The 22,886-nt window shown below is 41.8% G+C and overlaps 1 protein-coding gene across 3 annotated transcripts in view; it reads right to left on the bottom strand.

Annotated features, from left to right (window-relative positions):
* The window catches only part of GARIN2 (golgi associated RAB2 interactor family member 2), a 35,298-nt gene extending 20,228 nt beyond the window's left edge, over window positions 1-15,070 (bottom strand). For 2 of the 3 annotated variants that reach the window (XM_024997868.1, XM_059890674.1), the window contains exons 1-3: window positions 14,888-15,070; window positions 9,436-9,520; window positions 4,118-4,293 (exon numbers count right to left, since the gene is read on the bottom strand). In XM_024997868.1, the coding sequence (XP_024853636.1) occupies window positions 4,118-4,276 (159 nt within the window). In that variant the 5' untranslated portion in view covers window positions 4,277-4,293; window positions 9,436-9,520; window positions 14,888-15,070. 3 annotated transcript variants of the gene reach the window in all.
* Window positions 15,071-22,886: the final 7,816 nt, after the last annotated feature.

Genomic DNA, 22,886 nt, shown 5'->3' with positions numbered 1-22,886 from the left:
TTCGCATGAGGTGGCCAAAGTACTGGAGTTTCAGCTTTAGCATCATTCCTGCCAAAGAAATCCCAGGGCTGATCTCCTTCAGAATGGACTGGTTGGATCTCTTGTATCCATAACCCCAAGATAATAGTAAAATGTAGTAGAATGAAGGGTGAATTTTGAGCATGTGTTGCCTTTGTTCTGAATATAGTTTTATTTATAAGGTTATGCTATTTAATTCTTAACGATGACTGTGTTTAACAACCAACTTGTAAACTTCCTGAACTCTTACCAATCAGCCAGCTCGGTACACCCTGGCCATAGAGTCAGAAAAGGTCCCCCAAGGAAGGGCCTCTAAATCAGACCTGAGCAACGTGGGACATGGACTGGCTGGGCACAGAGCAGAGTCTCTGCTGGCTGGAAGAGGATGAGACTGGAAAGTGGGTGGACAGGGATGTGAAGGAAGCCAGAGAGGGAAAGCACTTGGTTTCCCAGCTGTGTATTAATTGCTGCAAAAAAGTAAATTACCAAAAAACAAATATATTTAGAAGGAGATTGTAGCCTACACTATTGATTAGCTACCCAAAGCTGTGCTCCTATTCTTCCTGATTAATAGAATTCTGGTTTTGTCCAGGATCCACCCCTCAGGGATGGTGCCCCCAGCTGAGGAGTGAACTCATCCACCCAAACTAGTCACGGTGGTCCCATCCCCTGGCCAGTGATTGCTGTCTGCAGGGGCATGTACTCAGGCCTGGCCAATGGGACCGAGCCTCCTGGTGGCTCTGGGAAAGGGGTCTCAGCTCTCACAGTTGCAGAGAGGAGATGTACCCCCTCTCTTGCTGGCAGGTGTCATGTCCTGCTCACATGTGATGTCCTCAAGGGAGAAATTTGTAGGTAACAGGACAAAAAGAGAGAAGCCGGGACCCTGATGGTTCCTGCGAATGAGTTGCAGCCCTTTGGTTCTTTCAATCTGTATCTGTGTTAGTCGCTCAGTTGTGTCCGACTCTTTGCGACCCCATGGACCATAGCCCGCCAGGCTCCTCTGCCAATGAGATTCTCCAGGTAAGAATACTGGAGTGGGTAACCATTCCTTTCTCCAGGGTGTCTTCCCGACACATGGATCAAACCTGTGTCTCCTGCATTGCAGGCAGACTCCTTACATCTGAGCCACCAATTTACTTGAGATAATCAGTGTTCTTTTTCGCTCACACTTGAATCAGGTACCTTGATAACTTGCTGCCAAAGACATAGCAATCACAAGAGGTTGTGTGTGTTGAAGGGAATAACTTATCTAGTTATGACATGTTCAGTTCAGTCGCTCAGTTGTGTCCGACTCTTTGCGACCCCATGAATCACAGCACGCCAGGCCTCCCTGTCCATCACCAACTCCCGGAGTTTACTCAAACTCATGTCCATTGAGTCGGTGATGCCATCCAGCCATCTCATCCTCTGTCATCCCCTTCTCCTCCTGCCCCCAATCGCTCCCAGCATCAGTGTCTTTTCCAGTGAGTCAACTCTTCGCATGAGGTGGCCAAAGTACTGGAGTTTCAGCTTTAGCATCAGTCCTTCCAATGAACACCCAGGGCTGATCTCCTTTAGAATGGACTTGTCGGATCTCCTTGCAGCCCAAGGGACTCTCAAGAGTCTTTTCCAGCACCACAGTTCAAAAGCATCAATTCTTCGGCGCTCAGCTTTCTTGACAGTTCAACTCTCACATCCATACATGACCACTGGAAAAACCATGGCTTTGACTAGATGGACCTTTGTTGGCAAAGTAATGTCTCTGCTTTTGAATATGCTATCTGGGTTGGTCATAACTTTCCTTCCAAGGAGTAAGAGTCTTTTAATTTCATGGCTGCAATCACCATCTGCAGTGATTTTGGAGCCCAGAAAAATAAAGTCTGACACTGTTTCCCAATCCATTTCCCATGAAGTGATGGGACCAGATGCCATGATCTTTGTTTTCTGAATGTTGAGCTTTAAGCCAACTTTTTCACTCTCCTCTTTCACTTTCATCAAGAGGCTTTTTAGTTCCTCTTCACTTTCTGCCATAAGGGTGGTGTCATCTGCATATCTGAGGTTATTGATATTTCTCCTGGCAATCTTGATTCCAGCTTGTGCTTCTTCCAGTCCAGCGTTCTCACGATGTACTCTGCATAGAAGTTAAATAAGCAGGGTGACAATATACAGCCTTGATGTACTCCTTTTCCTATTTGCAGCCAGTCTGTTGTTCCATGTCCAGTTCTAACTGTTGCTTCCTGACCTGCATATAGGTTTCTCAAGAGGCAGGTCATGTGGGCTGGTATTCCCATCTCTTTCAGAATTTTCCACAGTTTATTGTGATCCACACAGTCAAAGGCTTTGGCATAGTCAAGAAAGCAGAAATAGATGTTTTTCTGGAACTCTCTTGCTTTTTCCACGATCCAGCAGATGTTGGCAATTTGATCTCTGGTTCCTCTGCCTTTTCTAAAACCAGCTTGAACATCAGGAAGTTCACAGTTCATGTATTGCTGAAGCCTGGCTTGGAGAATTTTGATCATTACTTTACTAGCGTGTGAGATGAGTACAATTGTGTGGTAGTTTGAGCATTCTTTGGCATTGTCTTTCTTTGGGATTGGAATGAAAACTGACCTTTTCCAGTCCTGTGGCCACTGCTGAGTTTTCCAAATTTGCTGGCATGTTGAGTGCAGCACTTTCACAGCATCATCTTTCAGGATTTGGAATAGCTCAACTGGAATTCCATCACCTCCACTAGCTTTGTTCGTAGTGATGCTTTCTAAGGCCCACTTGACTTCACATTCCAGGATGTCTGGCTCTAGGTGAGTGATCACACCATTGTGATTATCTGGGTCGTGACGATCTTTTTTGTACAGTTCTTCTGTGCATTCTTGCCACCTCTTCTTAATATCTCCTGCTTCTGTTAGGTCCATACCATTTCTGTCCTTTATCGAGCCCATCTTTGCATGAAATGTTCCCTTGGTATCTCTAATTTTCTTGAAGAGATCTCTAGTCTTTCCCATTCTATTGTTTTCCTCTATTTCTCTGCAGTGATCACTGAGGAAGGCTGATATGAGGACATATCTAAGTTATCGAGAGCTGACTGCCTCCCCCAGTGTTCTTTAAAGCTTGAAAATGATTATATGAGAAAGGTGCAGAAGAAAAATAAAAAGATTATTAGGAAAGAAGCACACAGAAGGTGAATTACATCAAAACATGACATCACGTGCGTTTTGGGGTATGACTTAAACATTGGTATTCTTAGAGGCGTCACCTCCCTCCCTATGACTTCTTGGAGGTGAAGAGCTCTCCCATCAGTGCAGAGGACTCTTGTATGTTGTCATTTCTATGTAGAATCAGCTGAGGAGCTGCTTAAATGGGTGTGTTCTGTGTTTGACTTGGTTGTGACACTTTGAAGAACTTTAAGGGTATGCCCTACATAATTTAATTCAGTTCTCCATTTCTCTGTCTGAATTTTTTTTCTTTTCTTTTTTGGCATCTCATAGCATGCAAAACTTCCAGGACCAGGGGTCGAAAATGTGCCCCTGCAGCGGAAACACTGAATCATAACCACTGGACCATTATGGAACCCTCTGTCTGAATAGTTTAATATTGAATGTTTAGAGGAAATTTAGAACTGCTCCCAAATGCATTGAAGTGTAGTTTCATTCATAATGTAGGTAAATTTTTAGGAGAAGGAAACTTCGCTCCTTGATACAATTTAACAAATATATTTTCCTTCAGAAGTAAGAAGGAAAATGCGTTTTAATCCCTGGTTGTGTCATAGATATTATTCTTTAAAATGTCTCCTAAGTTAAGAAAGGAGTTATCTGAATGCTTTCCTATGGCAGAGTATTTTAAAATGACCATACTTTCTTTGTGTGATTTTGGGAAGATTATAGAATAATTTCAGTAGAGTTGGGACAGAATTTCTAGGTTAGAGTTTGTTGGGGGAAATTTGAAGTGAATTTTCCTTTTACATTAATTAGTTTAGATTGTTTGAAGTTCCCAAACTATCCCCTTTAATTCTATCACACAGTCCCTTTTAAAATATTAAAATAATTTTTCCAACCTTTTCCACTGTCTTTGAGAAAATTAATTATGAGGTTATCATAACTTAATTCAGGGTTTAATTATCATTTACCTGGATAAAATTGCTTTCTAATATGGGAGGAGATACAAAAGGGGCGTATTCTCCTCCATTCAACATATTTTGAAGCTCTCCTGGATCCTTGGAGTCTGGGACACAGATGTCATCTTTCTCATCGATCCTTGTGGGAGATTTCCTGTTACTCTTCTTCATTGTGCTTACGTATAAACCTCAGGAAAATGAAGGAATGGACGTACAATGAATAGAGACAGAGAACATTTAACATAATAATTAAGTTGCCTTACTTATTCATTAATTCAACATATTTTATCCACATTGAGGGTATTCCAGGCACTGTGCTGGGCGCTGGAGATCCATCTGAATCAGACATAATACGCCTGCCCTCAGACATACTTCCTATTGGCTTAGATGGTAAAGAATCTGCCTGCAGTTCAGGAGACCCAGGTTTGATACCTAGGTTGGGAAGATCCCCTGGAGAAGGCAGTGGAAACCCACTCCAATATTCTTGCCTGGAGAAACCCATGGACAGAGGAGCTTGGCGGGGTTGCAAAGAGTCGGATACGACTGAGCGACTAACACTTTCACTCACATGTAGGTCACTCTCTCTGAAGAGACAGAGTAAGCAAGTGAAAAAGAAAATGTTGGATGATAAGGGTTACAAAGACTCTGGATCAGATCCATATGACAAAAAAGTGTCTGGGGTGTTGTGCTAGCAACAGGAATTAGGGTGGTGAGGGGAAGACTCTCAGCATATTTCCCCCTACCCAAACCATTATTTTCTATCTTCCCAATAATACTACCACTATCCTTCCTGTATTGCATAGGTCTCAAGCCCTTTTATTGTAAGTAAAGGGCTTACTAACCTGAGACCATTTCTTCCTAAAACATTCATCTATGACTGAGGCTTAGTGAACAGTGGATTCTGTCTAGTCACTGACAGCTCTGCATCTCCTGCTGTCTCTCTGCTCTCTCTTCACAACTGCTTCAACAAACACAGTGGCTCTACATCATTGGATTTGATCTTTCATCTGCCAGAAATCACAGAATTCCAACAAGGGAACAAGGCCCCAGAAGGCAATTCTGTTCAAGTCTTCAAAAGATCACTCATTCCCCTTCACAAACTCCATGGCAGTTCAGAGGAAGGGTCCTTAATTGGCAAGTGGTAAGCCCTGAATATTTATTTCCACCTCAGTCCTTTCTCAGAGATCCTTCTCTTCCTTTCCCTGGCCAAGCTAGAGGGTAGTGAACGTGTCTCATCTCCTTCCCAGCCAAAGCTTGGGGGCACAGAGACCACTGCTGCTTGATAGCCCATGAATATGTGACTCCGCGAATTTCCCATCAGACCTTCTGCTGTTGACAACACAATGTCCCCTTCCCAGCCCAACTTCAGTGCATCTTACATGAACACAGGGGAAGTAAAATTAGCCAAGAGGAAGTGAGAGTCCAGAGGAGCCAAAACGTAGATAGAATGAGACAGAAGAAAGATCATTCAGGAATAAAAGAGAGAGAGAAAATGACAAGCTGAAACAGAGAGGATCAGATCAGATCAGATCAGTCACTCAGTCGTATCTGACTCTTTGCAACCCCATGAATCACAGCACTCCGGGCCTCCCTGTCCATCACCAACTCCCGGAGTTCACTCAGACTCACGTCCATAGAGTCAGTGATGCCATCCAGCCATCTCATCCTCTGTCGTCCCCTTCTCCTCTTGCCCACAATCCCTCCCAGCAACAGAGTCTTTTCCAATGAGTCAACTCTTCGCATGAGGTGGCCAAAGTACTGGAGTTTCAGCTTCAGCATCATTCCTTCCAAAGAAATCCCAGGGCTGATCTCCTTCAGAATGGACTGGTTGGATCTCCTTGCAGTCCAAGGGACTCTCAAGAGTCTTCTCCAACACCATAGTTCAAAAGCATCAATTCTTTGGCGCTCAGCCTTCTTCACAGTCCGACTCTCACATCCATACATGACCACAGGAAAAACCATAGCCTTGACTAGACGAACCTTTGTTGGCAAAGTAATGTCTCTGCTTTTGAATATGCTATCTAGGTTGGTCATAACTTTCCTTCCAAGGAGTAAGCGTCTTTTAATTTCATGGCTGCAGTCACCATCTGCAGTGATTTTGGAGCCCAGAAAAATAAAGTCTGACACTGTTTCCACTGTTTCCCCATCTATTTCCCATGAAGTGATGGGACTGGATGCCATGATCTTTGTTTTCTGAATGTTGAGCTTTAAGCCAACTTTTTCACTCTCCTCTTTCACTTTCATCAAGAGGCTTTTTAGTTCCTCTTTACTTTCTGCCATAAGGGTGGTGTCATCTGCATATCTGAGGTTATTCATATTTCTCCCAGCAATCTTGACTCCAGCTTGTGTTTCTTCCAGTCCAGCGTTTCTCATGATGTACTCTGCATGTAAGTTAAAGAAGCAGGGTGACAATATACAGCCTTGACAAACTCCTTTTCCTATTTGGAACCAGTCTGTTGTTCCATGTCCAGTTCTAACTGTTGCTTCTTGACCTGCATACAAATTTCTCAAGAGGCAGGTCATGTGGTCTGGTATTCCCATCTCTTTCAGAATTTTCCACAGTTTATTGTGATCCACATAGTCAAAGGCTTTGGCATAGTCAAGAAAGCAGAAATAGATGTTTTTCTGGAACTTTCTTGCTTTTTCCATGATCCAGCAGATGTTGGCAATTTGATCTCTGGTTCCTCTGCCTTTTCTAAAACCAGCTTGAACATCAGGAAGTTCACGGCTCACATATTGCTGAAGCCTGGCTTGGAGAATTTTGAGCATTACTTTACTAGCATGTGAGATGGGGCAATGTGTGGTAGTTTGAGCATTCTTTGGCATTGTCTTTCTTTGGGATTGGAATGAAAACTGACCTTTTCCAGTCCTGTGGCCACTGCTGAGTTTTCCAAATTTGCTGGCATATTGAGTGCAGCACTTTCACAGCATCATCTTTCAGGATTTGAAATAGCTCAACTGGAATTCCATCACCTCCACTAGCTTTGTTCGTAGTGATGCTTTCTAAGGCCCACTTGACTTCACATTCCAGGATGTCTGGCTCTAGGTCAATGATCACACCATCGTGATTATCTGGGTCATGAAGATCTTTTTTGTACAGTTCTTCTGTGTATTCTTGCCATCTCTTCTTAATGTCTTCTGCTTCTGTTAGGTCCCTACCATTTCTGTCCTTTGTCGAGCCCATCTTTGCATGAAATGTTCCTTTGGTATCTCTGATTTTCTTGAAGAGATCCCTAGTCTTTCCCATTCTGTTGTTTTCCTCTATTTCTTTGCATTGATTGCTGAAGAAGGCTTTCTTATCTCTTCTTGCTATTCTTTGGAACTCTGCATTCAGATGTTTATATCTTTCCTTTTCTCCTTTTTTTCCCTTCTCTTCTTTTCACAGCTATTTGTAAGGCTGCTGTAAAGAGCAATATTGCATAGGAACGTGGAATGTCAGGTCCATGAATCAAGGCAAATTGGAAGTGGTCAAACAAGAGATGGCAAGAGTGAATGTTGACATTCTAGGAATCAGCGAACTGAAATGGACTGGAATGGGTGAATTTAACTCAGATGACCATTATATCTACTACTGCGGGCAGGAATCCCTCAGAAGAAATGGAGTGGCCATCATGGTCAACAAGAGAGTCCAAAATGCAGTACTTGGATGCGATCTCAAAAACAACAGAATGATCTCTGTTCGTTTCCAAAAACCATTCAATATCACGGTAATCCAAGTCTATGCCCCAACCAGTAACTCTGAAGAAGCTGAAGTTGAACGGTTCTATGAAGATCTACAAGACCTTTTATAACTAACACCCAAAAAAGATGTCCTTTTCATTATAGGAGACTGGAATGGAAAAGTAGGAAGTCAAGAAACACCTGGAGTAACAGGCAAATTTGGCCTTGGAATACGGAATGAAGCACGGCAAAGACTAATAGAGTTTTGCCAAGAAAATGCACTGGTTATAACAAACACCCTATTCTAACAACACGAGAGAAGACTCTATACATGGACATCACCAGATGGTCAACACCGAAATCAGATTGATTATATTCTTTGCAGCCAAAGATGGAGAAGCTCTATACAGTCAGCAAAAACAAGACCAGGAGTTGACTGTGGCTCAGACCATGAACTCCTTATTGCCAAATTCAGACTTAAATTGAAGAAAGTAGGGAAAACCACTAGACCATTCAGGTATGACCTAAATCAAATCCCTTATGATTATACAGTGGCAGTGAGAAATAGATTTAAGGGCCTAGATCTGATAGATAGAGTGCCTGATGAACTACGGAATGAGGTTCATGACATTGTACAGGAGACAGGGATCAAGACCATCCCCATGGAAAAGAAATGCAAAAAAGGAAAATGGCTGTCTGGGGAGGGCTTACAAATAACAGAGAGGATGGAAAACAATAATCAGCCACATTTATTTAGTTCTTGCTTTGTGGTACGCTATAACAGCTTTATGTGTGCTATCTCATTTGATTCTAAAAGCAATATGAAGCAGCATTATTAAGATGCTCATTTTATACATCATGAGGCTTGGAGAGGGAAAGTAACTTAGCTGAGCTTTTAAGTCCCCACATCACGAATCAGAACCTCTCAGACTGATGAGAGGAGTTTATGTCATTGCCTACGGTTCAGTTCTGCCTTGAGTGCTTGGAAAGATGGACAGGAATAATAATACAAGGAAGAAGGAAGTGAGAGGTTGGAGGAGGGAAGATGGATGAAAACATCAATTGGATTATTGGGGGCCTAAATATATGGGGATCTCCTAGGATATGACAAGAAATCATAAGAAAAGCACACTTTCAGATGAGAGAAAGGATGACAGAGGAAGGAAAGCAAAGGTCAGCAGGCTTTCAGGTCAGGGTCATCAGCAATATCACAGCAGCTATTCACCCTCCATTTCCCAGAGCAAGTGTCATGTCACTTTCATCCCTCTCAGCCCAGACAGACTCTCTTCTGCCAGTTCCCATGTCGCTGCCTGAGGTCTAGAAGCGTTGATCCCTAAAAGCAATGTCTTTGGTACAGCGTCTTATCTTTCCCAGAAGAGGAAAAGAGAAAAAGAAAGCCTGGAGGGACTCCCTGGTGGTCCAGTGGCTAAGACTCCATGTTCCCAATGCAGGGGGCCCAGATGTGATCCCTAATCAAGGAACTAGATCTCACACGCTGCAAGTAAGAGTCTGCATGTTGCAACCAAAGTATCCCATATACCGCAACTAAGACCTGGTACAGCTAAAAACAAAAAAGAAAAGCCTGAGAAGGAGAGCTAAAGGCAGAGAGATCAAGAGAAGTAGTTCCATGTGGTCCCCTCCTAACCCCCATATGCACCATCAACTCTTACCTCAACTCAGGGCCAAGCCACAATCCTTTTGGAGGCAAAGTTTTAACTCACTTCAGTTTGGGCTTCCTCTTTTTCATGATGAAGTCTTTTGTGAAGGAAACAAAAATGGAAAATAAGGCATATATAAAGGAAGAAAATGTCAACACTAATCCTTACTTTCATTTCACACATGAGATCCATGCCTTAGAAAGAGTTTCATTAACTCTATGAGTGGTCAGAGAGCTCCTGTCTATATTTGAGCTGAGCTGTTTTCGATGGTCTTGATCATGGCTTTCGGTGAGTAGAGCCAGACAATCATGAGTATGTAGCTTGCAGCAGGCCTGAAACTGCCAAATAAGTGAAATCGTGGGTTCCTATAGTCAGTGAGGATATTTGGTAATATGAGGTGGCTAGTAATATAGACTCAAATAACCATTGTGCAATGTAGGGTCCTGAGAAGCCTGGGTATTTCTTCCTATAAAGAGCCAGAGCACCCTATTCAACCCTCTAGATTCCCAACTGGTAGTTGTGTATATGCATACACTTACACAGGCTCATCTCACCACTTCATCACTAGTGTGCAGTTCTTATGCCATATATTGAGAATCACTGTAGACAATCCTTTTTCCTCTCCATAAAATTCTGAAGTAACCCCCTTCAGGAATACTTGGGACCAGACCAACTACAAGTGTAATTGCTCTCAGAACTCAAGTGCTGTAAGACCAGCGTGGAAACTGGTGTGGTGGGGATATAAAGGATTCTGGAGTCAGACACGAGGTTCGTATTTGGGCTCTGTCACCGGCTCCTTTGTGACCCTGGCATGTTACTTAACATCTCTGAGATTAATTTCCTCATCTGTACAATGAGGATAAAACCATCCGCCTCAACTCAGTGTTGGGCCCACCGGACACAATGATGCTTAAAAAAACACTGACCAGCATGCCTACCACACAGGGAGCACCTGCATGGTGCTCACACTGATGCACCACACCTGACCCCGCGTCCAGAGGTACACTCTCCCCATTGTTTGCTGAACTGGGTTCCTTCTTGATCACCATTAGTTTCATAGTTCCCAAGTTTCATTCATTCTACGGAATGCATTTTTCCTCAGCTTAAGAACTGAAATGGAGTATGTCTTGTGATCACTCTTCACAGGGTGTGTGTGTGTGTGTGTGCAGGGGGGAAAGAATCTCCTGGTGGTTGTCACTTGGCTGCATATGTCATGGTTGTTCATGTTAAATTATATACAAAGGTTGTACTACCTGGGTTACATTTAATTGCCATTTAAAATGTGATCTTAATGAATATCTTGGAGTCTCTTGTTGACCCTTTCTGGTAAGATTAAGAAAGTTTCAGTGTAAAACTCGCAGAATGCACATCAGAGGCTTGGAAGAAGGCCCCAGAGACTAGAGTGGAGCACTCCTCTAAGAAACAGAGGGTGAGGGCACAGAGGGTGATAGATAAATACCATGTGGAAAATTCCAAGCTGTAAGAAAGCACTGAGTTATATAAGTAGCTGCATTTTTCTTTCTCATTGGCCCATAAAATAATATGTTATAAACAATGGATTTTAGATTTGATAAAATGTAGTAGTTGACTCTTGCTCATCCAGAAATGGGTGATAAAGTGCACATTAAAAAAAATCACTCTGACAAAGTGACAACATCCACATGTTGGAGGGTGTACCTGCTGTGCACAAACGCATACTATTCTGTATAGGCCCTGTGGCCCTTTCCCAGTGCAGTCATTTATGTGGCTCCCAGAATCCCTGGATATGAGAAAAAAGCCTCCAGAGGGCAAATGATCTCTCAGGGGAACAAGAGCAGCTTGGATCCAGGGCCACCGAGAGGGAGGAGAGAATAGAGGAAGGAAGGGTTCCAGGGGACTGGCCACCAAGAGCAGGCCTGGCCTCTCGCATCCGCTTTGAACCGTGGAACAAAGGGTGGGATCAGCCAAGGAGCAGGAAATGAAATAGACTCTTTTATCTTCTCTGATGTGATGGGATTTTTGACAATTGTCTGTTGCTAAGCAAGTTCTGGAAATGCTTTGGTACTTTCGGATTGTGCGTATGGCTGGTAAATGTGTGTGAAGGTTAACTAGTTTTGCTGTAACTGTGGTTTGAGATGAACACTTTGTACACCAAAGCCCCCATCCCTAATCTCTTCAGTTACCTCGGTTAATTAGTCGGGACAGCAGTATTTAACAATTCCTAAAGTGTATGAATTCTTCTGTGAAACCAGTTGTGTGGCTGTGCACGCACACAACACATTTTGTCAGTGCTTCAAAAGCAGGGTCAGCTGCTTACTAGGCTTACTCTTAATACCTAAAGATAGTATTAAAGTTTTGGTATAGCTCTGTCTATATCAATATATATGTATTTCTCTCTCTCTGTATATATATCCATAGACATATATACCCTATATCTGTAAAACTAGAAGTTTTAAAATTGCTTCATATATGTAATATATACTAATATTTTCCCATGACATTAAATATCAGTATTTTTTTAAAAAAACAGCAGTAGTTACTAATCATAGTGTGGACCTGTATGGAACATCACAATCTCCTGTAAGATTTACCAGAACAAATTGCACCCAATGGTTCAACTGGTGTTTGGGAAAAGATTTTCCCTCAAAGAGCAGTAGATGACTCTAGGTTCACCCTCTGAAGGGCCCCTGTGCTCTGCTGCGCTTTCTCATGGGGGGATCACGACGAGCAGCCGCTCATAGACCCCAGCGTCTTAGCCAAAGAGCAACCCTTTCAGAAATAATGTGATTAACTCTGGTGATTCACAATAACTCTAAGTTGTGTAGGCTGGGCTTTCACAGGTGGTTTTTGTCTTTCTAATAATTTTATCCATGGATAGGTTTTCCAAATAGTTTTATTGAGATATAATTTATGTACCATCAACTTCACTCATTTAAAGGGTTAGTAAATTCGCTGATTTTTGGTGCGTTTACAGAGTTGTGCAGTTGGCACCATAATCTCCGAATCTTACTTTTAGAACATTTTCATCATCATCCATGGATAACGTTTTAGTCAGGATAAATGTAAAACATGAATAATGCATTTATCTCTCTCTTGGATCACGCTGTGACTGTTGAATTGTCAGAGTGAATCATGTGAACATGGCCCTGATAATGAAAAGTCAGAGCAGAGCTGTTGTGGGGGAAATTGGCAAAAGCTGAATATTAATAAGCTGAACATTTATAGATTCTATGAAAATATTTTAAGAGTAAAAGAAGACTATTTATGCAAATTCTTTATGAAAGTTGATACTATTTTGCTTTACTACTATTACATGTGCAGTAGAGGTCTGTCTACAATATAGAAGTCAAGCAAAAAATAAATTTTAGTATTAAAAATAGCTTAATCACATTAAAGGGTCAATGAATGTATGGATTATGGCTTTACAATAAATATGTGCTGAATTAATGTGTGAATTAAAGCAGAGAAACAAAGTAGGGTTGCTATAGGCCACCGTGGAAACACTAGCGTCATTTCACAGATTCACAGAACGCTTTGTTATATTATATTGTACAAGGATGGTGCATTCGTTTTCACCATCTAAGTTTATATTTTTTCCAATAATCTATGCCTTTCACCAGGCCCATTAAATGTCTTATACATCTAATTAAGCAAGTGAGATACGGAATGATATTACAGAGAAAGTTGTTTTGTGTGTTGTGGAGCGAGGACAACATAAAGGAATCGAGTTCTATTTGAGATGAACCCTACTTTATCCTACCACTTGCAGATTCTTTGCATCCCTTATTTCTTTTAAAAAACCAATATAATATTGTAAAGTGCTGCTGCTGCTGCTGCTAAGTCACTTCAGTCGTGTCCGACTCTGTGAGACCCCATAGACGGCAGCCCACCAGGCTCCCCCGTCCCTGGGATTCTCCAGGCAAGAACACTGGAGTGGGTTGCCATTTCCTTCTCCAGTGCATGAAAGTGAAAAGTGAAAGTGAAGTCGCTCAGTCGTGTCCGACTCTTAGCTACCCCATGGACTGCAGCCCACCAGGCTCCTCGGTCCATGGGATTTTCCAGGCAAGAGTACTGGAGTGGGGTGCCATTGCCTTCTCCGATATTGTAAAGCAAAAAATAAGAATAAAAAAAATAATTAGTGCTTTATCCCCTCAGTTTTTCTTGTTTCTCTTTTTAGTTCCAGTTAAGTGGAGATTAATTCAGCAGATAGTTAAATCAGATTGTACTTTTCTGCAGAACTATAGTACAGATTTTCATCTGAAAAGTATTGTTGGCTACTTTTAGTAAAACAAAACAGATTCCAAACTAAATCTGATTACAGACCAGAAACCAATGCCAGGATTTTAATGGGGAAACCAAGCACAGAGAAGCAATGAGAAATTGTAACATTTCAGGGATGGAATTACTTCAGCTTTGCTCTAGACTTCCATGATGTCACTAGGACCTCCCCCATCTGGGTAATGTTTCAAGAAAGACCAAGGCCCTATTAGTGCTAAAAATAGTATAGCTATAAGGTCTCTTCACCCTGTGATGGTGATGATGATGTGGTTATTGGTTACTGGGAAATTTCTGGACGTTTGGCAGCTTGAGTTTTAATGGAAATTGGGAAGTGGAGAGAGTGGGAGCCAATGTAGAAGTGGTTTTGGTAGTTCTTCTGACCACTGAAATCAGAGAGGGTTTCTATAAATGTCCCTGAAAATGTTCTATGTGTTGGCTGCTTACTACTTTCATGGAGGCTTTGCCCTACCCTCACTGGCATTTTATTCTAAAACATTTTCAAAGCTGCACCAAAGCTGAAAGAATTCCACAGTGAACACCCAGGTACTGACATGTAGATTCTCCTGTCTTTTCCTTGTGTGAGTGTTGTTTCTGTAATTATGTGAAAGCTCTTGAATGACAGGTTTACCTGTCACATATTGGAGCTGGTCTCTGTAATACTACTCGGCGCTTGGAGATTCATTCCTTGTAGCACTTTGAAGCAAAGCATTTACTTAGATTTCCCCCCAAGATTCTTAACACAGTAATAAACGCATTTTTAGATTGGTCCATCAAAATCCTAGGTTGCAATTGTAGTTGAATCTGAGATGATCTAACTGTTATGGGCCCCCTCTCTTCTGACAATGTGGCTCCAACGAACCTTTCAGCTTTGAACAGAAAAACCCTGTGTTCCAGATCTCTCCCATTTGAATGATCTAAAACGACTATCTCCATAAACTCATTCAATTCAGTCACTTGTGGGAGAAAACCGGGGTAACAGTTTGAAAAATCAGAATTTAACAATCATCCAGAAAACTTGTTTTAAACAAAGTCTCACATTATGTTTAAGAAGTTCAACAGGTATTAAGAATCTGAGATTTCTTGTTTGTTCCAGTTGAAACCAGAAGGAAATGAAACTATAAAGGAAAAGGCAAAGACGGAAAGAGGGTAGACATTTTGTTCTCCCTCAGGTTCACACTAAAGTAGCCGGAAGCAGGCAGTCACTTACTGTGGAGAAGTGAGGATGAATTAGATCTCTGGAGATCTCCTGGATGTCTACTAGGAGAATAGTCTCCAAATAGCACGTTTTCAACTCTTCTCACATTTCTTTGGCAGAAGGTGCTTTCAGTCTACTGGGCAGGCAACTAACCACTTAGTAAAGAACACAGGAGGCCAGGCTGCCCTGGCATTGTTCTCAGGCTCCCGCATCATAAACAGCTGACATCGTCTCTGAAGTAAGAGCAGAGCAGCCCTGAAAGTAGCCCCTGGGCTTAGATGTGGCCAGCACTCCTGGGGAGCCCGCACAGCTCCGGAGCTGCAGTTCTAGTTGCTGTGTGAAGATTTCAGAGGCTTCCTGGAGAGAGAAGACCATTTAGTCACAGGATCACCATGGAAAAGACACTGTACGGAGGAGTTGAAAACACTATCATTTATCATTCAAGTGATAATTTGTCCTTCGATCTAACTACATCCCAATTTTCAGAGACCTTAAACATACTAATATTTAGGCCACTTTGAGCTTCTGTGAAGAAAAACTTCAAAAGAAGGTGATATTCTTAGAGGGCAGAAGCCTCTTTATACCTCAGTTCAGTTTAGTCTCTCAGTTGTGTCCAACTCTTTGTGATCCCATGAACTGCAGCACGCCAGACCTCCCTGTCTATCACCAACTCCCAGAGTTTACTCAGACTCATGTCTATCGAGCTGGTGATGCCATCCAGCCATCTCATCCTCTGTCGTCCCCTTTTCCTTCCGCCTTCAATCTTTCCCAGCATCGGGGGTCTTTTCCAATGAGTCAACTCTTCGCATGAGGTGGCCAAAGTATTGGAGTTTCAGCTTCAGCATCAGTCCTTCCAATGAACACCCAGGACTGATCTCCTTTAGGATGGACTGGTTGGATCTCCTTGCAGTCCAAGGGACTCTCAAGAGTCTTCTCCAACACCACAGTTCAAAAGCATCAATTCTTTAGCACTCAGCTTTCTTTATAGTCCAACTCTCACATCCATACATGACCACTGGAAAAACCAGTGTTTTTCCTTTGTTGGAAAAGTAATGTTTCCGCTTTTTAATAGGCTGTCTAGGTTGGTCATAACTTTTCTTCCAAGGAGTAAGCATCTTTTACTTTCATAAAGCATCTTTATACCTCAGCTTCTAGTACATTCTGACCCAGGCTGTGGCAGGCACCCAACCCAGCAATTGTTTGTTGGATGAACGAATGAATGTAATGAAGCACACGGCATCTCTCTCTGAAGATCTCCTCCCTCTTGAAGAAACGTGATTATTTGTCTTTGCTTTTCTGTGTGGCTTTCCTGTCAGACTGTCCTTCTTCACCTTTGCGTTATGGTTGAGGGCTGCAGGTGCTCACCCGTCTAGCCACCTGCTCACCTGCTCCTGAGGATGGAAGAGCATAAGTGGGATAGTAACCAATCACTCAGGACTGGAGGGTGTTACCTCGGTGAATTCGCTTCACTTGGGTCACCATATTGCAGGCTCAAACACTTGCTTTGCACAGAGAACATTCAGTCTCTCATCATCTGAGTTTTTGAGTGGATAATAGGGTTCCTATTTCCTTAAGAACTGTTTAACTTCCATTTGGGACCAGGTGCTGGGGTCAGGGAGATTACAGCATCTACTCCCATAGGATATATATCGGGGCAGCTTTCCCAGAATTGAGGACTGGATGTATCATTGGGGTGTCTATTGGTAATATCTTTCCATGTATAACTGGGTCAGTCTGCCAACAAGGACAGCCTCTTCATGTGCGAGATCAAAGGATTTCCTGTTATTTTTGCCTCAAACACTCCCTTTCCTGCTTCTATCCTGAATGTCCTCTTCTGGATGGACAAACTCTTCTTCTAATTGTATGAGTATCATAGGCTAGATTTCTTGTCACTCATTTCTTCATTCAGCATATTTGTTGCATGATCACTGGCCATTTTCCGTGCTTCCTGCATCAGGGCCAGGAAACATTTTTGCATAAATCTGATCTCACCTCTTCCATGTTGTTGTTACTAATTCTGATGTCTTGATGAAATGCTTCCTTTCTCACTTCCTTTTTTTTTTTCCTACCAATATCTTAAAAACGTGAAGAAATAGCAAAGGAGGGAAATAAAAATCATGGTATGTTTTAAATATTCTTCTTTAAAAATTAATGTTTTCTAACATGCACGGAGTACTAAATCATACTTACAACTGTCCTTGGAGATGATGCCATAGTTCTGAGTTCGAGGAACTCTGCTGAAGTGAGGTCCGTGCCAATTAGCCTTCTGCCCTTGTCCCTCATGAGATGTGCCCACTTGCTCATGCCTGCGTGGGGTCCCCTCTGCTGCATGCTCTAAGCATGGGATATGAAGTTTTCTTTTCAGCTTCTGTCTCTGGCTCCCTGCTGAGTACTATCCAAGGTCACTTCTGTCGGTAAGTTTAGTGACGAGTACCTACTATTTCCTAGGCGCCCTATCAAGCTGGGGCTATAGAGGTGAACAGTCTCTGCCATCAAGTGGAGGAGGGGTGGTGCCAACGGGGTGCAGTGAGAAGTGGAAGCACAGAGATGGGCCGCTGAGTCCAATCTGGGGATTTAGGGAAGGGTTTCTGGAAGAGTTAGTGTCCAAGGTTAATCTTGAAAGATTAGCAGCCTGAGCAAAGGCACTGAGGCATAAAATGACACGGCTTGAAGGGGAAACTGCAAATGGTTTGGTGTTAAGTGAAGCGGGAGGGGGAAAATGAATGTGGATGACGGAGGGGCTAGATCATGGAGGACTTTAACTGCCCCGACTGGGGCTTGGACTTCATTTGTTGCAGCAGTTTTCTCATAAGGAGTTTTAGTACAGAGAGATTTATGCTCTGGATCAATCACTTTGGTAGCAGCGTGAAGGGTGAATTCAGGGAGGGCAATTCCAGAGGCGTACAGATGAAGATGGCAGCAGTGGGACTAGAAATGAGTGGGTTAATGTAGGAACTATTAGTAGAGTTGACAGAACTTAGTGACTAATCAGATGTGGGAAGTGAAAAGAAAGAATGACTCAGAGGTTTCTGGTTTGGGAAACTTGGGTAAATGGTGGTGCCATTAACCAGGAAATAAAATACAGGCAGAGGAACAGGTGTAGGAGGCAGGGAGGGTGGGTTCCGTGTGTGCAGGAGCCCCTGTCTAGAGTGGGGCCTTGTATTCAACAGGTGTTTACTAAATAAGTCTTGTTTTCTTTTTAAACCTTCAGCGGCTTCCCATGCTATCAGGCTATTTGACATATATCATAACACCCAAGAGCCTATACACGTGTGGGCATGATCTCGCTTCATCCTGGCTTCAGTTGTCTCCAGCTATATTTTATATCCCGCCCCCTCCCTCATCATGCTTCAGTCTCCTTTCTGGAGTTGTATTCTTTAAGCCCTTTCCTCTGCCTGAATGCTTTTCTCTCAGTTAACATGAAGTGCTTATTTTCTGCTCTGAGCTCAAATATCACCTGCTTAGAGAACCCTTTCCTCAGTTCCTGGACAAGTGATTGCCTCCCAGCGCCAAATCCACCACTGTATTCCACAGTGCTGAATACAGAGCTGGGGCTGGAACTCAGCTAACTACATTTCTCTTTTTTCTTTGCCAGCTGGCTTCCTGCTAGGTTCAACAATAGGCTGCATTAGACTACAGGGAACTTGGAAAGCAGAGGGTGGGAAGAAGGGACTTATGTTCCTTCTGGATTGTTTTTTGATTCTCTGCGTGTCACCCTGGCAATGGCAACTGGTTCTAGCTATTCAACATCTGGGCAGTGCCCTTTCCTTGGAGGGTTGAGCCCTACCTCCCACGGATCTGACCTATGAGCTTCCAGATTCTGATAATGCTAACCTTTTCCTCCCATCTCCCCAGCCCTAGCTGTGCTATCTGCTTCCCATAGTTATTATCTCTGACATCTCAGTTTCCTTTGTGCTTTTCCAGATGTCCAACACAAATTTAACTTGGTGCTCCTACACTGAAGTCTCAGTGTGAGTTCTGCCTTTCTTAACTGCTGGACCCTGACACTACTGAAGATGATTCAGGCCTCCATCCAGCTACTTTTAAACATATAACAGGATTTTCTTCATAGACTTCTCATAATCTGTATTTACATTTTTTTTTGCTTTTTCATCATGTCTCCTTTTGGATACTAGAGTTTTTGTCTCATTTATCATTGTATCCCTGGAGTCTATCATGGAGTCTGGCATACTGTAGGAACTTAATATATGCTTGTTAAAGAAATTATTGAATTATTACAAAAGACTACAGGAGAAATATTGCTGACTGTAAAAAAATAGCCATACTTGAGCAATTTTTTAACCTCTTGGTTAAAAAATTAATGAACTCTATAATAATGCAACTCTATAACAGAGAGTGGAGGTCCATGCTTCTTATAAGGCTGTTAGAATACAATGCATTATTTAACACAGATCCATCATCATTGGGATAACAAGATACACAATTTATTTTCTTTGAATTTTATACTTACATAAATCCCCACTTTCTATAACTAGGAATGATAATAACTTACCTATTAGGGTTTCATGAAGATCAGGAGTTAGTTATGGGTTAGATCCAGAAAGTTTTGTTGGTTAGAAAATAACTTCAAAAATAAAAGCCAACCAAAGAATCAACTTGCTGTAACATGCAACATCACTTAATAGCATTTATTTTACAATCTTTTATTTAAATATCAACTATAATACTAAGACAATCAATCATAATATGCCATATATGCATAATTCTAAAATGTTCAGTTGCTCAATCGTGTCCAACTGTTTGCAACCCCATGGACTGCAGAACACCAGGCTTCCCGGTCCTTCACCATCTTCCAGAGCTTGCTCAAACTCATGTCCATCGAGTCAGTGATGCCATCCAACCATCTCATCCTCTGTCGTCCCCTTGTCGTCCTGCCTTCAATCTTTCCCAGTATCTTCACATCAGGTGGCCAAAGTATTGAAGCTTCAGTTTCAGCATCAGTCTTCCTAATGAATATTGAGGACTGATTTCCTTTAGGATGGACTGGTTTAATCTCCTTGCAGTCCAAGGGACTCTCAAGAGTCTTCTGCAACACCACATTCAAAAGCATGATGGTCCAACTCTCACATCCATACATGACCACTGGAAAAACCATAGCCTTGACTAGATGGACATTTATTGGCAAAGTAATGTCTCTGCTTTTTAATGTGCTGTCTAGGTTGGTCATAGTATTTCTTCCAAGGAGCAAGCGTCTTTTAACTTCATGGCTGCAGTCACCATCTGCACTGATTTTAGAGCCCAAGAAAATAAAGTCTGTCACTGTTTCCATTGTTTCCCCATCTATTTGCCATGAAGTGATGGGACTGAATGCCATGATCTTCGTTTTTTGAATGTTGAGTTTTAAGCCAGTTTTTTCATTCTCTTCTTTTACCTTCATCAAGATGCTCTTCATTTCCTCTTCGCTTTCTGCCATAAGGGTGATGTCATCTGCATATCTGAGGTTATTGATATTTCTCCTGGCAATGTTGATTCCAACCTGTGCTTCATCCAGCCTGGCATTTGGCATTCTAAATTAATTTTGCTCAAATAAATGCAAATAGATTATATGACATGGACTTTCCCTGTGCCAAGTGGAACAATCGATCTTTAACTTTATAATTAAATTTGCCTTGAATCTACTTCAAATGTGTATTTTATTATTTTTTTTACCTTCTCTAACTCAGAAGGAAGAATGTTCCTTTCCTTCTCCAGCCTAAATGGGCCATCAGGATCCTTAAATGCAACTCTTCCTTCCTCTTCTTTCTCCACCTGGAACCGTACTCTCAGATTTTTAATATGCCCACTACTATTGTTTCTCCTTTCTCAGAACTCACAAAAATCTTTCCCCATCTTGTTACTGGTTCAGGCCACCATGCTGTGCCTGTCTTTCTTTTCTCATGCCCATGTTTCAAATAATTCAGTCATGATTTCTATTTTGCTATCTGGTTTTTGCCTTTCACTCAGGATTGAAATTGCACTCTTGTAGCTCACAAATGATTGCCTGATCAGTAGATTCTTTTGAGCCCTCATCCTTCTTGACATTTCTTTTTGACAGTTGATTATTCTTCCTGGTGACTCAGAGGTAAAGAATCTGTCTGCAATGCAGGAGACCTGGGTTCCATCCCTGGGTCGGGAAGATCTCCTGGAGAAGGAAATGGTTACCCACTCCAGAATTCCATGGGCAGAGTGGCCTGGTAGGCTACAGTCAATGGGGTTGCAAAGAGTCGGACATGACCTAGCAACTAACACACATCCTTCCTTCTTGAAACTCTCTTCCCTGGTTTTGGGATATTACAGCACCCTGTTTCATCTGTTCTACAGTTTTTCCTTTCATTCCATTCATGGCTTTTTCCAGCAACACTCCAAAATAAGATGCTCCGCAAGCCTGTCCTGTTAGCAAGTCCTTTTTTGATAAACTTTCCTATTTACTCTTACATTTCAAATATCACCTTTACATGAGTGATCCCCAAGATTACATTCAGCCAGCATCTCTTTTGTGAAATCCTAACCTATATTTTCAAATGCCAACAGGACATGGCGACCTTAGTGCTCCTCTAGCATCTCAAACACATGTCTAAACTTAGCAGCTCCTGCAGAAAATCCACTTCTCTGACTTTATTTTTTGGTTAATTGTTGAACATGTTCCCAGTCAGCCATGACAAGAGACTGTGAATCATGTCTTCTTTGTCTAACTTCCTTTCCTAAACTTTCCATCACTTACAAAATTCTTTCGATTTTTCCTGTTCAAAGGTGCTTTCAGCTGTCATGACCTTCCCATCACCATCACCTCCACCACTATAGTTAAGGCTGTCATCACTCCTCACCTGCACAATCACGATCAGTTCTTAATTGGTGTCTCTCTTCAGTTTTTCCCCCAATCCAGTCTATCCTATTCAATGCTGCCAGAGCAAATTCCCGCCCCCCCCCCCCCCCAAAAAGGCTCTGATCCTAATACTTCCCTGATGAAGAATCTCTAATGCTCTAATTGTCTCTAGATAATCTAGACTCCTTACCCTGGCATTTGAGAACTTCATAGTATGAGCCTCAAACATGTACTTTTTGGTCTTACAAATATATCAGTTTTCTGTTTCTATGGCTGAGTTTTTAGGAATATGGTTTCTGAAGCCAGGTTGTTAAGTCTGAATCCTGGCTCCTCCTCTTATTAGCTGTGTCACCATGGACAAGTTCCTTAACCTCTCTGTGCCTCAGTTTTCTCCTTATAATAGGAAGAGTAACACAGCGTCACTGTGAAAATGAAACATATGAAGAACACTTAGAAAAGTGAATGGCACGTAGTGAGCTCTGTATAATGTGTTTCATGGAACAAATAGTTACATACACCTACACTTATGTACATATGTCAGAAACTCTAAGGACTTGGGGATGTCAGTAAACAAAACAAACAAAAATCATTGCCCTTGTGGGTCTTACATTCTGTAATAAAAATAAAAATTATTATTAATTATACATAATTCTATTTTTGGAATACCCTCTTTCTGCATTATTCTTACCCCTTGAAATCTTAAAAGGTTCCCATCCGAACACCTCCAACTCTTTAAATCTGAATTACATTAACAGCATTTATCGCATTCTACAATTCTATCATGTACCATGAAATATCAAACACATCAAATATTATGCTTACTTGCACATGTTTTTTAAATCTTTCTTGACAGAGTATAATGTCAGCTTTATCCCTATTCATCCTTGTAAAACTCAAGCACACAGTACATGGTTCATAGATGTTTCTTGGATGAATGGAGGTAAAGAACTCCTTGCATGGGTTTTCATTTGACCTCAACTGACCTTATCTTTTTAAATTGAAAATATACATTTAAAATACAGAACCTTTTATTTTCAACTTTGGAAATATCAAGTATCACTATCAAATATTTATTGTTCACAACTTGACTTTATTCATCACCATCACTTAGCTTCTGGTTCACTAGTAAACTAAGTTTGTTGTTTGGTTTACTAACTATACTCTATAGCATGTTAATGTCCCAGGTTA

The sequence above is a fragment of the Bos taurus genome, chromosome 10 (assembly GCF_002263795.3).
Source record: "Bos taurus isolate L1 Dominette 01449 registration number 42190680 breed Hereford chromosome 10, ARS-UCD2.0, whole genome shotgun sequence".
Lineage (NCBI taxonomy): Eukaryota > Metazoa > Chordata > Mammalia > Artiodactyla > Bovidae > Bos > Bos taurus.
This window is presented reverse-complemented; position numbering and strand designations above follow the sequence as displayed.